We start from the raw sequence: 15325 nt of genomic DNA, 5'->3' as shown, positions 1-15325 counted from the left end.
TACTGATTTCATGCAGTTATGGTAAAAATGTTAACTATGCTAACTATGCTCACAGTTCTAATCAGGTTGATTAGCTAACTTAGCTAATGATTTCTAGCAGTTATGCTAAAAATGCTAACTATGCTAGCAATGCTAACTATGGTAACAATGTTAACTTAAACTAACAATGCTAACCAGGTTGATTAGCTAACTTAGTTGATGATTTTTTGCAGTTATGCTAAAAATGCTAACTATGCTAACAATGCTAACCATGCTAACTAGATAACTTGCTAGTGAGGACTTTTATTTTGAAACATTTGTTGCTAGGGTATCCATGGTGGGCACTATCAGGAAACAAGAAGTTACTGCAGTACAATCATTTTGGTTGCTATGGAAACGGTCATAAACGCTTGATTTTAATGGTTGCTCTGTTGGTTGCTGCCGAATCAGTGTGCCAAATTTCACAACTTTCCCGTAGTCGGTTCTATGGGCTGCCATTGACTTCAATGGCAGAGGAATAACAATAATAATAGTTTATAATAATAATAAGAAAACTAACAAACACAATGGGGTCCTCGCAGCTTCGCTGCTTGGCCCCCAATAATAATAATAAGAAAACATAGAAACACAATGGGTGCCTTCGCAGCTTCGCTGCTTGGCCCCCAATAATAGTAAGAAAACATAGAAACACAATGGGTGCCTTCGCAGCTTCGCTGCTTGGCCCCCAATAATTCCCATTAAGGAATATAAATGGTGTGAAGAAAACCATGTACTGGTGGAGTCAGTTGGTAAGTAGCCTATAACTTGGCCAAAGAACGATAGTTACTTTTTTCAAATTCTCACTCATCAATTTTTAATAAAGCCAACTCAAAAGTTCAGACACTTTAAAATAGCAAACATGAAGATTCATTTGGAGGCATAACTTGCAAAATAGGCCTATGCATCTACCCAATGTAGCAAAATGCGCCTTCACAAAAACACCTTGAAAGTAGCCTACAGCTAATTTAGCCAATCGCCCTCTTAACATTCACCTGACCTTCCTATGCTTCATTTAAATCTGTCTGAAATACAGTGCCTATAGAAAGTCATCATACCCTTTTGAAATAGTTACTTTTTTTGTCTTACAGCCTGAAATCAAAACCCATTTTTAAAAAAATCTTTTCCAGTTTTATTTACAAATTCAGCTGTACAACATCAAAATAATGAAAAAAAAGTCAACAGTTCTGAAAATTAATAAAAAATTAAAAACTAGAATAACAGGGTTGGAAAAGTCATCATACCCCTGACTTAATACTTTGTAAAGCTTCCTTTTGCTTTCATTACAGCCATCAATCTGTTTGGATATGTCTCTATTATAGATTTGCACACCTAGATAGGGAAATATTTGTCCAATTTTCCGTGCAGAAATGTTAAAATTCAGTCAAATTCTGTAGGGAATGGCGATGGACTGCTCTCTTCAAGTCAATCCACAGATTTTCTATAGGATTTAAGTCAGGGCTCTGACTTTGCCACTCAAGGATATTCACCATCCTATCCTTAAACCACTGCTTTGTTCTTTTGGCAGTATGTTTAGGATTATTGTCGTGTTGGAAGGTGAATGACCTCCCCATCCTCAGCTGTCTAGGAGAGGGACGCAGGTTTTCCTCAAGAATTTGGGTGTACTTGGCAGCATCCATTTTCCCTTCTATCCTGACCAATTGCCCAGTCCCCGCTGAAGAGAAACATCCCCAAAACATAATGTTGCCCCCGCCATGCTTCACAGTAGGTATGGTGTGTTTTGGGTGTGTTTGGGTGTGTATACTGTGTTTGGTTAGCGCCTGGAGCTCAGTCCAAAAACTTCAATCTTAGTCTCCAAAAAGTTCGATCTTAGTCTCATCTGACCATAAACGCTTTTTCCACATGGTAGCAGAATATTCCAGATGTGTTTTTGCACTGAACTCCAAGCGCAATGTTTGGCGAAAACCAACACAGTACACCACCCAAAACACACCATACCTAGTGTGAAGCATGGTGGGGGCAACATTATGTTGTGGGGATGTTTCTCTTCAGTGGGGACTGGGCAATTGGTCAGGATAGAAGGGAAAATGGATGCTGCCAAGTACATCCATATTCTTAAGGAAAACCTGCGTCCCTCTCCTAGACAGCTGAAGATGGGCAGGTCATTCGCCTTCCAACACGACAATGATCCTAAACATACTGCCAAAAGAACAAAGCAGTGGCTTAAGGATAGGATGGTGAATATCCTTGAGTGGCAAAGTCAGAGCCCTGACTTAAATCCTATAGAAAATCTGTGGATTGACTTGAAGAGAGCAGTCCATCGCCATTCCCTACAGAATTTGACTAAATTTTAACATTTCTGCACGGAAAATTGGACAAATATTTCCCTATCTAGGTGTGCAAATCTATAATAGAGACATATCCAAACAGATTGATGGCTGTAATGAAAGCAAAAGGAAGCTTTACAAAGTATTAAGTCAGGGGTATGATGACTTTTCCAACCCTGTTATTCTAGTTTTTAATTTTTTATAAATTTTCAGAACTGTTGACTTTTTTTTCATTATTTTGATGTTGTACAGCTAAATTTGTAAATAAAACTGGAAAAGATTTTTTTTTTAAATGGGTTTTGATTTCAGGCTGTAAGACAAAAAAAGTAACTATTTCAAAAGGGTATGATGACTTTCTATAGGCACTGTACATTGTATGACCTCTAGTGTTCAACGTAACTCTTTCCACTACGCTTTGTGTGCATTTATGACAACTCCGACAGGCGCTCGGTGTCCAGGGACGCACCTCCAGTGTATGCTGTTTGTAGGATGTGCTACCGTTGTGTTTAGCATTTCTGAATGATATGTTTGTCGCCGTTTCTGCCAGCTAAAATGCTGCTACCAGCCACCCACTATCCAATGTTTAATCGAGGAATCCCAGGTGGTGCATACAGGACTCGCCTATTTCAAAACGGAGAGGTGAAATGAAATAAACAAACATTAATTAATATGTCCGGTTTTTGTTTTGTTTTTAGCTTAGCGATTTTGGTTGACTACGGTATATGAAATATTGTGCGCTGAGATAGCACATAACAGTCGTTGTACATGACAGTGAATTGTCCGTTGTCTTTTCCACTGCACTTGCATGGTAGCACAACTCAACGGGTAGACCAATTCGACACAACACCGGGTTTATTATTATCAATTCATTGAAAAGCGCATAATTGTCAGACTGGTGCGAGACGTTGTAGCAGCTAATGAGCAAATCATGGTGCTCCCATGAGTGATGACCGATGTGGGAGAGGAAGAGAAAGGAGTTATCATAGCCTACTTTATCGTTATGATTGATAATGTTTATGTAGGCATTGCCAGCCCATGGTCTCAGCTGTAGAGAACTTGTGCAGAGAAGCGTGGGTTCTGGGCCCTATTGACCATTACCCTCTGCCAGACAAACATGCCCTGATTCTGAGGCATGGTATGAACCCCCTTTATTCTCAAGATTGCCTACCAAACTTCAGGCAGGAATGATCCTACAGACTAGTAGTCATCAGTATGCTTACACATTCACATTATTTTTTTGGTATTCATCAAAATGTGATTTTGACAGAAATGGCTATAAATGTTACTGTATTATACAATTATAGTAATACTTTTAATGGTAACTATATCTTCACTGAGTTATCTAACCATTATCCAATAAATAATAACGTTTTAAGTTAACACACGCACTTTAAGTGTGCGCAAAATAGCTCTAAACTAGCTTGTACCGATGTGCTTTTGATCATGTAAAATATCTGGGTGATAAAACACGCGTATTTAGGAAAAGTCGTGAACATAGGGTCCTGGAATTTAATCGAGTGAAAAGATTTTTTTTTTCTAATCACTGCGGTCAAAAGACCGCAGCCCGGCAGTTCTAGGTATATCTAGTAGGTCAAACCTACACGGCGCTTCTAGTAATACGCGTTAGTGGTCAAATGACCGGCGCTTGGCGCTTCTAGTGTTAACGGGTAGATATTCTGTCTTTTCATTTTGTAGACGAAAACGAAGAGGGATTTTTTTTATCTTAGTTTGTATATCATGTAAACATATTTTTTTGTCAACAGTAATGCATGTTAATATAGTCTTGGGACATTGGTTCAGTCGTCTGACGAAATTAACTCCTGACAGTGCTGTCTGCATGAAGCCACATTTTCCTCAGATGATGCAAATCTGAAAGTTGGCTACTCTCTCCAATAACATAAAAGAAAGGGAAATAAAAATTCTCATTGATGGCAATATTCTTACTAACTTAACAGTGATGTGGTAGAAGATCTTCTACTGTAATATTAGTATTAAAATGTATCTTCAACTGTAATTATTCAATTAATAATCGACCCCCCCCCCCCCCCCAACATCCCTTTGCACAAAAGCAGTATGTCAACCCAACCCCCCCCCCAAATGACTTTTGTTTTGGCAGGACTCATGATGACGATGCTGATTCAGCTACACTCAGTGAGGAGTCAACGTCCAGAGACCTCAATTTCTCTCGTGTGCACCCGTAAGCTCACACCTTTCACTGCAAGATATAGTACATCTCTAAAATATCTGTTTTATTTTGTTCTGGTCTGTGTGTTCTTGAGAATGAGACACAGTTGTTAATAATAACAGCTCCCCCACATCCACATCCACGGGTCCAATATTCTTACTAAATTAACAGTGATGTGGCAGAACATCTTGTACTGTAATATTAAAAGAACAGGGCCATCTCTAGGCTTTCCCCCCGAAATCACACTGTTCCTACTCTAGAGGCCACAGCTCCCACCCAGTTTGGCCTACCATCAAATGCTTGACCTCTCTGGAAAGCTAAGCCACAGAGACCATCAGAATAACTATGTGATGTACTGACACAGGGCCCAGAGGCTAGAATATAGTTTTTTCTTCCTGGTGGATTGCAAGCATCTCTTAACTGACCACATATCAGCCCTCTAGGTCCCTCTGAGCCCGTAGGAAACACAAATGAGCCCTAGAACCAGGTCTTGTGAAGCTGTGTGCAAAAGTAGATCAATATAACATGAAATATGAGTGCTGGCCCCGGACATGGCGCGACTGGCTGGAGCACCTACACAGTACGCCGGCGACCCGGGTTCGATTCTCGCCCCGTGGTCCTTTCCGGTTCCCACTCCAACTCTCTCTCCCACTCACTTCCTGTCATTCTCTCTACTGTCCTGTCCAATTAAAGGCATAAAAAGTGCTGTAGACCATTATTTGCCAAGGTATGCTCATGCGTTTTTAAAAAAAACCTTATGGAAACTCCCCATAGGACTTTTAGCAATCCAAAATGCATACTGACAATCAAATGCTAACTGCACATGAACCCCTTTGTGTAGAAGCATAATCTTGGTCTCAAATTGAAGGTAGTACTCTGAGGTTTTCTGTAGACTTTTTGGATTGTATGTCAGGTGTTCTGATAGAGTGACTACACAAAATAGGGAATAGTTACACAAAAGCCTCTATTTTTGCATTTACAGCGCCCTCCATAATTATTGGCACCCCTGGTTAAGATGTGTTAAAAGCCTTAAAATAAATTCAGTTTTTATTGTAGAAGCATACTCTCACACTGAAAATTGTAGAAAAATGTAACCTTCAACTCACATGAATTTTAAGGTGGGAAAAAATATCCCCGACTGAGAAATAATTATTCTTCATAAAATCACCTGTTCCACAATTATTGGCACCCCTAACAATTCCTAGGAAATAAATGTAATTAAAGTATTTCTGTAATTTCTGTCATTTCTACAGTAGTTTACAAAGTCGATCAGAGTATGTAGGAACATTTAAATAGTAATTAACATCCTGTTTCCCTGGGCTATAAATATGACGTGACACAGAGGCCATTTCTCTTCAACATGGGAAAGACAAAGGAACACACTGTTCAAGTAAGGCAGATGTGTGTCGACCTTCACAAGTAAGGCAATGGCTACAAGAAAATAGCCACTCGCACACCTGCCCATATCTATGGTCAGAGGGAATCGTTAAGAAGTTTAAAACAACTGGAACAGTGGTAAACAAGCCTGGAAGAGGACACAAGTTTATTTTGCCACCACGCACAGTGAGGAGGATGGTAAGAGAAATAAAAAAAATCTCTAAAACTCACTGTTACAGAATTGCATCAAATGGCTGCATCTTGGGGTCACAAAGTCTCCAAAACAAGTATCAGGCGCTATCTACATGCCTACATGGATTAAAGTTCTCCGTCGCTACGACGGATTTCCGTCAACCGGAGGCGCTAGATGTCAATCATGAGATTGATGCAGATCCGGGGAGAAAAAAATTGCGATCTCCCTTGCAAGCCGCAGTGATGGTTACACCTCTTGTTGAATCCTGTTTTGTGATAGGCCTGTGCTTTTGTAGCCTATGTTAAAATCTGCGTTGTGCGCAAAATAAATAAATAAATAAATGCGTTGGTGCACCTGCGTTGATGAATATTAGGCTACTGCTACTACCACTATTAGGCTGCTAGCCTACTACTATTACTACTACTACTACTAATAATAATAATCATCATCATCATAATGATACAATAATAAACGAAAGAAAGGCCTATTGAAACAGATGAAAGAACAGTCCTGATTTATAACCTACATTGGAGCCACAGCCTAGGCTATTAGGGTTTTGTAGGTAAGCTTTGCAGAATTTCAGGAAAGCTGTTGTTTTTTCAGTTTAATTTGTCTATGATTTGGGCTAATTATTCTTCATAAAAGTAAAATGAAAATAAACAGTTGTTTCGCCAGTTGTAATAGTAGGCTATAGAATAGCATCAGGACAGACATCCACGCACTAGCTGCGCAAAGGTCTGCGTTGTTTGCGATGACTTCTTGTCCGCACTTGCTGTGTAGTTCCCCGATCTCATCAAATTAGGCTACTCAGAGGTCGGCAGTGTTGGGGAGCTTAAATATGAATAGTCAAAAAGAACATGGCTATAGCCTACTTTCGGTCATTATTAATATTAATAGAGTCGGGTGCGCCTGAAACGCATAGACTACGCCACTACTAGGCTATCCTACTGTTTAAGTTAAACTGCTAATTTCTCTAAAAAATAATTATAATAAGCCAACAAGGTTAACTTATACAAGTCAAAAGGATCCAGTAGCTTAGGCTATGTCTATACAGTTTGCCTAATTTGTCTTCTTCAAAGAGAAAGTCGTAGGTCCGTTTACAATAAACAAAACTTCTCTAATACATGTGTAATGAGACATGTGTAATGTATTGGCGCTCTATAAGCGACATTAAATTGAAAATTGAAATTGAAATTAATAGGAGACTGACGCGTGTTCTTATGAAAACGTCTTGTCTTCCAGTTAATGTTCTTGAATGTTTATTGTAACAAACAGCACAGTTCATACTCATATAATTGACACGACCAACACGGTCAGAAAAACCGTGGAACTCCTAACATTCATGCCGTGCATCACGTCATACCCAAAAACTAAAACCTCTTAAAGTGACATGCACCTAATTAACAACATGTCACCTAGGGCCTAATCACACTAAGTAAAGTTACACCAAATGATATCCTGACATCAGAAAACATCAGAATTCTTTAGCATATTACAAATCAATTATTACAAATCTTCAATAACAGAGGCCTATCTGATGGTAAATAACCATGGCTGTGGGTTTTAATTGTTTTCATGCATGTCTGATAACAGGTGAGGAATGTTTTGGAGACATACATGTATTTTAGGCATAATGTTGGCCCTAATCTCTGACTGAAAGTGCGTAGAATTTATGCATTTACATAACAGTATTTAATACATTTTCTCGGGGGTGACACCCCCCAACCCCCTATAACTTTTTTTTGTGTGTGTGTGTGGGGGGGGGGGGGAGTAGCTAGGCCTACTTGAAAATGTGTTACTTGTGAATGGAGGGTACAATTAGTCTATATGGCCCTATCTTACGTAGGTCTACGCTAAGGCCCTTTGATTTGTGTCACTTGCGTATGTCAATTCTTTTTTTTTTTTTTGACAAAAAAATTTCAGTCAGATTTTCTTTTCACTTTAATCCATGTGCCTACAAGTTGTTTGGGAGGCATGCACGGAAAAAAACCTTTCTCACTCAAAATCATAAGCACAAATGTCTGGAGTGGTACTGGGCCTTCAACTGGGACCGTGTGCTTTGGTCAGATGAGACAAAGTTAGAGCTTTTTGGCAACAAACACTCTAAGGCTTAGTTCACACTGGCAGTCAAAATCCGATTTTTTGCTCATCTGGATTGTATCTAGCTTGAATTTTGGGTAGTCTGACCGGCACAAAACCGCATGGAATGCGATTTTTCCAATGCTGATTCGCACCACATACGGAGGTGGTTTCAATATCACTTACTATCGGATATGACTCAATCTGAACAGTCAAACCACTTGAATAGGATTTCAACGTGCCCCTTTCGTCACTTGCACTGCGACAAACAATATTGCAACGTAATTCTGAGTGACGGAAGTGATTGATTGATTGATTCAGCGCGTGCGCCAGGGCTACCAGCAAAACAAAAGCCAACGTTAGACTCAAGTTATTATTTTATGGTGAAACATGGAAAACTGTAACGTTAAGGGTGACAAGGTATTTGCGCCACGGCTACGCATAATAAGTTGGAAAATGTCAAAAATAAATCCACTTTCATCCATGACGACTTGGTTGTGTACAACTCTACCTAATGAATCCAGGTGTGTGTAATTTATATCAGATCTGAGCATTGCACGCCAAGATCGGATGTGATCGGATGTGATCACTTGCAATATGCAATGAGAACAGTCAGTCAGAAAGATTAGGTTCTGATCGGATATGCAAGACATCCGATTTCGACTGCTAGTGTGAACTAAGCCTAAGTGGGTCTGGCGTAACAAAAAGATGAGTATGCAGAACAGCACCTCATGCCCACTGTGAAGTATGGGGGAGGATCGGTGATGCTGTGGGCCTGTTTCTCTATCAAAGGGCCTGGGAACCTTGTTAGGGTGCATGGCATCATGAATGCTTTGAAATACCAGGACATTTTAAATCAAAATCTGGTGGCCTCTGCCCGAAAGCTGAAGATGGGTCGTCACTGGGTCTTTCAGCAAGATAATGAATCTAAACATATGGCCAAGTCTACACAGAAATGGTTCACCAGACACCGTATCAAGCTCATACCATGGCCATCTCAGTTCCCAGACCTCAACCCCATTGAAGACCTGTGGGGTGAGCTGAAGAGGAGAGTGCAGAGGAGAGGACCCAGGTCGCTGGATGATTTGGAGATTTTGTGCAAAGAGTAATGGTCGAAAATCCCTGTTTCTGTTTTCCCTAATCTTGTGAAACATTATAAGAGAAGATTAGGTGCTGTTTTATTAGCAAAAGGGGTTGTACAAAGCATTAACATCAGGGGTGCCAATAATTGTGGCACACATTGATTTGATGTAAAATGATTATTTCTCAATGTGGGATTTTTTCCTTCTAAATAAATGCACTTGTATTAAAGGTTGGATTTTATGTTTTTTTTCCATTGTGGTCCTATATTATTTGAAAAAAAAAAGAATTTATTAGAAGCTAAAGAACACATCTTAACCAGGGGTGCCAATAATTATGGAGGGCGCTGTACAACTAATATTTGATAAAACAACAAGGGGATTCAAATTCTATGGATTCTTGTGAATATTTCAGTACCCAATATGTTGCATCTACTTGTTGTAGTGCAGCTACACTGCAGCCATATATCAGGGTGGCACCAAAGGGGAAGGAGGGCATTTTTGATTAAATTTAATAAAGACATAGTATGATTAATCTTATAATGTAGAGCACTACACAGATTGTACATTTAAGAAAATGCCACTTTTGGATTCCCAAGAGTCCAATCTTTCAGATGGTGTATAACATTACTATGCTTCATAGTAATATGGTGCCTACAATTGATTTTGAATGTTGTGGGGTGGTGGGGGGAGGTGGGGTGTTCCTATAATTATTAGATTAATAATCGAACCCCCCCTTTTTTTATGTAACAAATGACTTTTGTTTTGGCAGCACTCATGATGATGATGCTGATTCAGCTGTATATAGTAAAGAGTCAACGTCCAGAGACCTCACTTTCCCTTGTGCACACCCGTAAGTTCACACATTTCACAGCAAGATACATCTCTAAAATATCTGTTTTATTTTGTTCTGGTCAGTGTGCTCTTGTGACTGAGACATAGTTGTTGTTATTATAGTGCATTGTTCTTCCTAGGTTTCTTATTATTATAGTGCATGAAAATGCACTATACTGTTCTTCCAAGTCTTCTTATTACAGTGCATGAAAATGCACTGTACTGTTCTTCCTAGGCTTCTTCTTATCATTATTAGAGTGCATGAAAATGCACTCTACTGTTATGCTGTTTATTCTTATCAATATTATTATTATTATTCAGAAGAATCTTATGTATTTTTCAACTTTGTAACTTTTATACTTTTTAAACTATAAATTAAAAACTATCAAAAATTTCCCCATAGACTTAACATTGACCTCTGTGACATCACAATCGGGTCGTTAAGCAATTAGAATCTTATGCCAGGTGGCCAGCCCCACCTGCAGCAGCCCTCTCTCTCTCAGGCTTTAAGCATACAATCTCTCTGTGAAGACTACATATCCTGTTAAACTGTTTCCTCTTTCCACAACCATTTCAAAATAAAAGTCCTCACTGCAATAATACACTATTAAATCATTTAACCATTGAAACTACTCAACTATTTAACTGTTCAACCATTCCAACTGTCAGTTATCATCAACTATGCCTCCATGTACCTAGCAACCAACATAGCAACCATTAAAATTGAAGCGTTTATGATCGTTTCCATAGCAACCAACATGATTTTACTACAGTAACTTCTTTATTCCTGATAGTGGCAGCCATGGAAACCCTATCAACAAATGTTTCAAAATAGAAAGCAAGTTCAGTAGCAAGTTAGCATGGTTAGCATAGTTAGCATTTTTTAGCATAGCTGTTAGAAATGATTAGCTACATTAGCTAATCAACCTAGTCAGCATTGTTAACATAGTTAGCATTGTTAGCATTGTTAGCATTTTTAACATTACTGCTAGAAATCATTAGCTAAGTTAGCCAATCAACCTGGTTAGCATTGTTAATAAAGTTAGCATTGTCACCATAGTTAGCATTGCTAGCATAGTTAGCATTTTTAGCATAACTGTAAGAAATCAGTAGCTAAATTAACCAATCAACCTGGTTATCATTGTTACCATAGTTAACATTTTAACATGAATAGAAATCATTAGTTAAGTTAGAACTGGAATGTTTCAGCTTTAAACAGTCTACCTTCACACTATCAACTTTCTTTAAACTATGCAATCACCATCTTTACCCTAGCTACACCTTAGTAGCCATATCTACATTATCTATACATTTAAGCATTTTCATGCACTGGTAATTCCTTGGAATTGCATTTGTAGTTATTACAGTGCATTAAAATGCACTATATTGTTTTTCCTAGGTTTCTTATTATTCCGGTTCTTCTTCTAACGCTCGCAATTCAGCTTGAACCGTTTAGCGTAGAAACTTGATTCAAACTTTGCTACGTAGGTCTTACTTAAGAGACCTGTGCAATGTATTTTTCAACTTTGTAACTTTTATACTTTTTAAACTATAAATTAAAAACTATTAAAAAATTCCCCATAGACTTAACATTGCTCATTATGACATCACGGCAGCAATTAGAATGTTACGCCAGGTGGCCAGTCCAGGTGCAGCAGCTCTCTCTGTCTCTCTCAGGCTTTAAACATACACTGGCTCTCTTGAGACTACAGGTTTCCCTGTATCAACTGTATCAACATAAGTCTTCCTAATTCCATCCTACTTTCTATCCATTCATCTTCTTCAAACCATTCACTCATCCACCCACTCTAAACAGTCTGCCTATCAACATCAATTAGACGATCTACATTCAACTTTTAAACAATCTACTCTGTCTCAGGCTTTAAGCACACACTCTGGCTCTCTTAAGACTAGCCAGTTAAATTGATTACACCTGTATCTGTATCCACTACTCTCAGTAGAGAGCTGTGTCTCTCCATTCTACAAGAATATAAGGCACATTCCATCCAACTTTCTATCCATTCATCTTCTTCAGACCATTCACTCATCCACCCATTAAACTGTCTATCAACATCCATTTAACTCTGTCTATCAACATTAATTAGACTATCTACATTCAACTTTTAAATGATTTACTCTGTCTCAGGCTTTAAGCATACACTCTGGCTCTCTTAATACTAGCCAGTTAAATTGATTACACCTGTATCAACTACTCTCAGAGAGCTGTATCAGTGTCTCTCTTACAGATGGTACGGGTTGAGAATGCTCCTTTCTTTCCCGCACATCGGGACTCCCGAAGCATCGGGACTTTAATTGAAACTGCAACCGCAAGGGGGCAACATAAGACCGCCTTAGTAAAATGAAGGTTCGGCTCATACCGGAAAACCCGAAGACACCGCGCTGGTGACAAGCGGAGAAAAGAGACATCACGCTCGGCATGTCAGATTGCAGTTTCAGAGTTTTCGAATGTTTTACAGCGTACCTCACAGCTGGCTCTCTCACTCGACGTAGCCTATAACTCAGTCAGTCCAGCAGAGATGCCAGAGCAACGTTTTGGTCAATGGAGAGGGAGAGAAATGCTCCGCATATCCGTCTCATTTAATCCGGCTCATTTAATCATTAAAATGAAGGTGATGACTGGCGAAATTATAATCAAACGACGTTTCAATAAACCATTGTTGAAATTAATGAAAATGGTTTTAGAAGCCTTCAATTCAACCTGAAAGACTCGATATAGGCAACCTTAGATTAATTCATTAATTCATTACGGTTACAAGACCGCATTTCCGTGAATAGGCTATTATTGTCAAGGCGAAGACGAAAGAGATGGACAAGATGGACATTTAGGCTACATTTATGCTAGGAATACTTAGAAATGTGTAGGCCTATAGGCTATTTTAAAACGGAGGCATGTTCATTTTAACCGGCGACGCTGGGTAGCTTACCCAGCACTTTATCACAGATTTTGTCCCCACCACTTTTGACAACTGAAAATAAAATGTATTTAACAGAAATATCTTTAATAGGCCTACATGCCTATCATGTCACTTTAGGCTACTTATAACCGTAGGCTACATGCATGGAGAAGATTGCGCATTTTGTAACATTGTAACAATGGATGGTCAGATATGCGATAGGGCAGTGAGGGTGATTCATTGTAACCATCGACTAGTAGGCCTAGCTCCGCAAAAGAAGTTTCTAGCAACTTAGAATATATGGATCTCGGTATGCATGTTCATGTTGATTCAGAGATAGACATAGACTACCGTGGGCTACTGTGCGTCAATATAACAGCATTTTATCATGTGGTGAATTAATGACTAATGTCAGTTTAACATGTCAGAACTTTTGATCGGCGTTTCAAGTGCATGCCGCGAATAAATGAACTCGACTGACTGAATCCTTTATATTTCTTGGCTAAGTGCGAAGAGGTTGACACTCGAACTGTGGCGTAACTGGTTGAGGCATCTTAATCATACGTCAGCGACCGGGGTACAAAACTTACTCTACGAACCTCCGGAACCCATTAAGACAAGAGGCATTATTTTATTAAAAAGTTTTGCGATGTTTTTATGATTGCGATGTCTGCTGAAAAGAAAAGTTAATATGTGAATTCGTGGTTCAGCACACACACACACACACACACACACACACACACACACACACATTTTTACATTTACATAATAGGGCTCGGGCACATGCCTTGCATTCTAGGAATATCGCCGCCATTTGGTAGCGCACTGAACGTAATATCCATTCATTCAGATGCACAAGACAAGAAGCAGAAATATAGTAGCGATTTATTCTTTTCCTCTTGCGATCGTGGGTTGCACTGTTACACCCCACTACACAGCAACATACTACCAAGAAGGCAAAAACTAAGTAACAGGAACACACTAAAAGGCGGGAGTAAATCCATAGTAATACATAGTAAACTAAGGAGTGAAGCTGCCAATGTGGCTGTGCCCGCGAAGTTTTGATGTCATGATCCCGAGCCCTAGTGTCAGGAAGTGTCTGTCGAGAGAGAGGGGGGAGGGAGGCAATCGTCCTCAATGCCGCATATAGGTAGGCTATAATGTCTAGTGAACTGGTTAGACAAGTGTGGGGGAGGGGGAATGATCGCACAAGACAATTGCTCTTCATGAAATGGGTAGTCTCACAGACGTTTGTCGATGTTTAAACGTAGCCTACTACATCACTTGCGAAATCGTGAAAAGACGTGGCACATAGAATTATTAGGCTACTGGATTTAATATAGCAAGCATAGACTTTGTTCATCCTATATTAGCCTATATTAAAATGTAATGTGCTGCGGGGAAGCATTGGGGAAGTCAGTCTAAGTTGTCCTGTAACAATTTGCCTCTTATTATAATAAAGAGTATGCAGCCACTACGCACATAATAGCCTAGGTTACATGCGAGCAACCCCATGCAAAAGAAGGCCTTAAGTTAACGGACTGAAGGCCTGTTTACATGTCAAACAAGCATTAAATCTAAGAAACGAAAAACACAAATATCATGTATTGTGTCGTAAACAGTTAATGACTTCGTGGCCACTATGCGCAACTGCATCGCGGAGTGAGCTGAAGGATAAAAGGACCGACACTTATTAACACAAAGCTTTGTAAAGCACTAACAACCACCCCTCAGAGTTCATTGTCCATAATTCCAAACAATAAGTATAAAAATCCGACAATCCAAAACGATAACGAGATCTCCCAGAAACGAAAAACAAGTTTGTTGAGTAGCCTAGTCCTTCCAACAATCTCAGCTTTTGCGTTTGTTAGATAAAAGGCATTCTGTCCTGCTGTATTCCAATGAGAAAAAATCATCCACAAGGTAGGCTAAGGGTCACGGTAATGCAGCATGCAGGAATCTATATACGCACAAAACGAATGAATGGGTTATATCGGCCAAAACGAATGAATGGGTTGGGAGAGTCGTCTGGCTGTGTCAGCAGACTGCAGTCGGTCTCGAGGGGTTAAATAGCGCACGTACTTGAATTTTAATCTGAAGAAGACCACACGGTCGAAACGTCATTCCTTTGTGATAAAGAAAATAAAATCAAATCAAAAAAAGAAGGATTTCAAGTGTGCAAACCTTTTTCCATTTTTTTATGATTTAGCCTACTCTTGTTCTGCACCTTGACCGGGGATGTGCACAAACTTTTTTACTACACTTGAATTTTAAACCAACTCTACTCTAGCCTATATCCTATAGCCATACTTTAATAATCAGATGTTATGCTCATTTTTGTAGGCTACACCTCACCGGCA

General features: G+C 39.3%; 1 protein-coding gene across 1 annotated transcript in view; it reads left to right on the top strand.

Moving 5' to 3' along the window:
• LOC134065971 (GTPase IMAP family member 8-like) overlaps positions 1 to 15325 on the top strand; it is a 95877-nt gene that overhangs the window by 25108 nt on the left and 55444 nt on the right. Inside the window, exons 2-3 of the mRNA XM_062521155.1 lie at positions 4420 to 4500; positions 9989 to 10069. Of these exons, the coding sequence (XP_062377139.1) occupies positions 4420 to 4500; positions 9989 to 10069 (162 nt within the window). The remainder of the gene's footprint in view (positions 1 to 4419; positions 4501 to 9988; positions 10070 to 15325) is intronic.

This window comes from Sardina pilchardus, chromosome 1 (genome assembly GCF_963854185.1).
Source record: "Sardina pilchardus chromosome 1, fSarPil1.1, whole genome shotgun sequence".
Taxonomy (NCBI): Eukaryota; Metazoa; Chordata; class Actinopteri; order Clupeiformes; family Clupeidae; genus Sardina; species Sardina pilchardus.
This window is presented reverse-complemented; position numbering and strand designations above follow the sequence as displayed.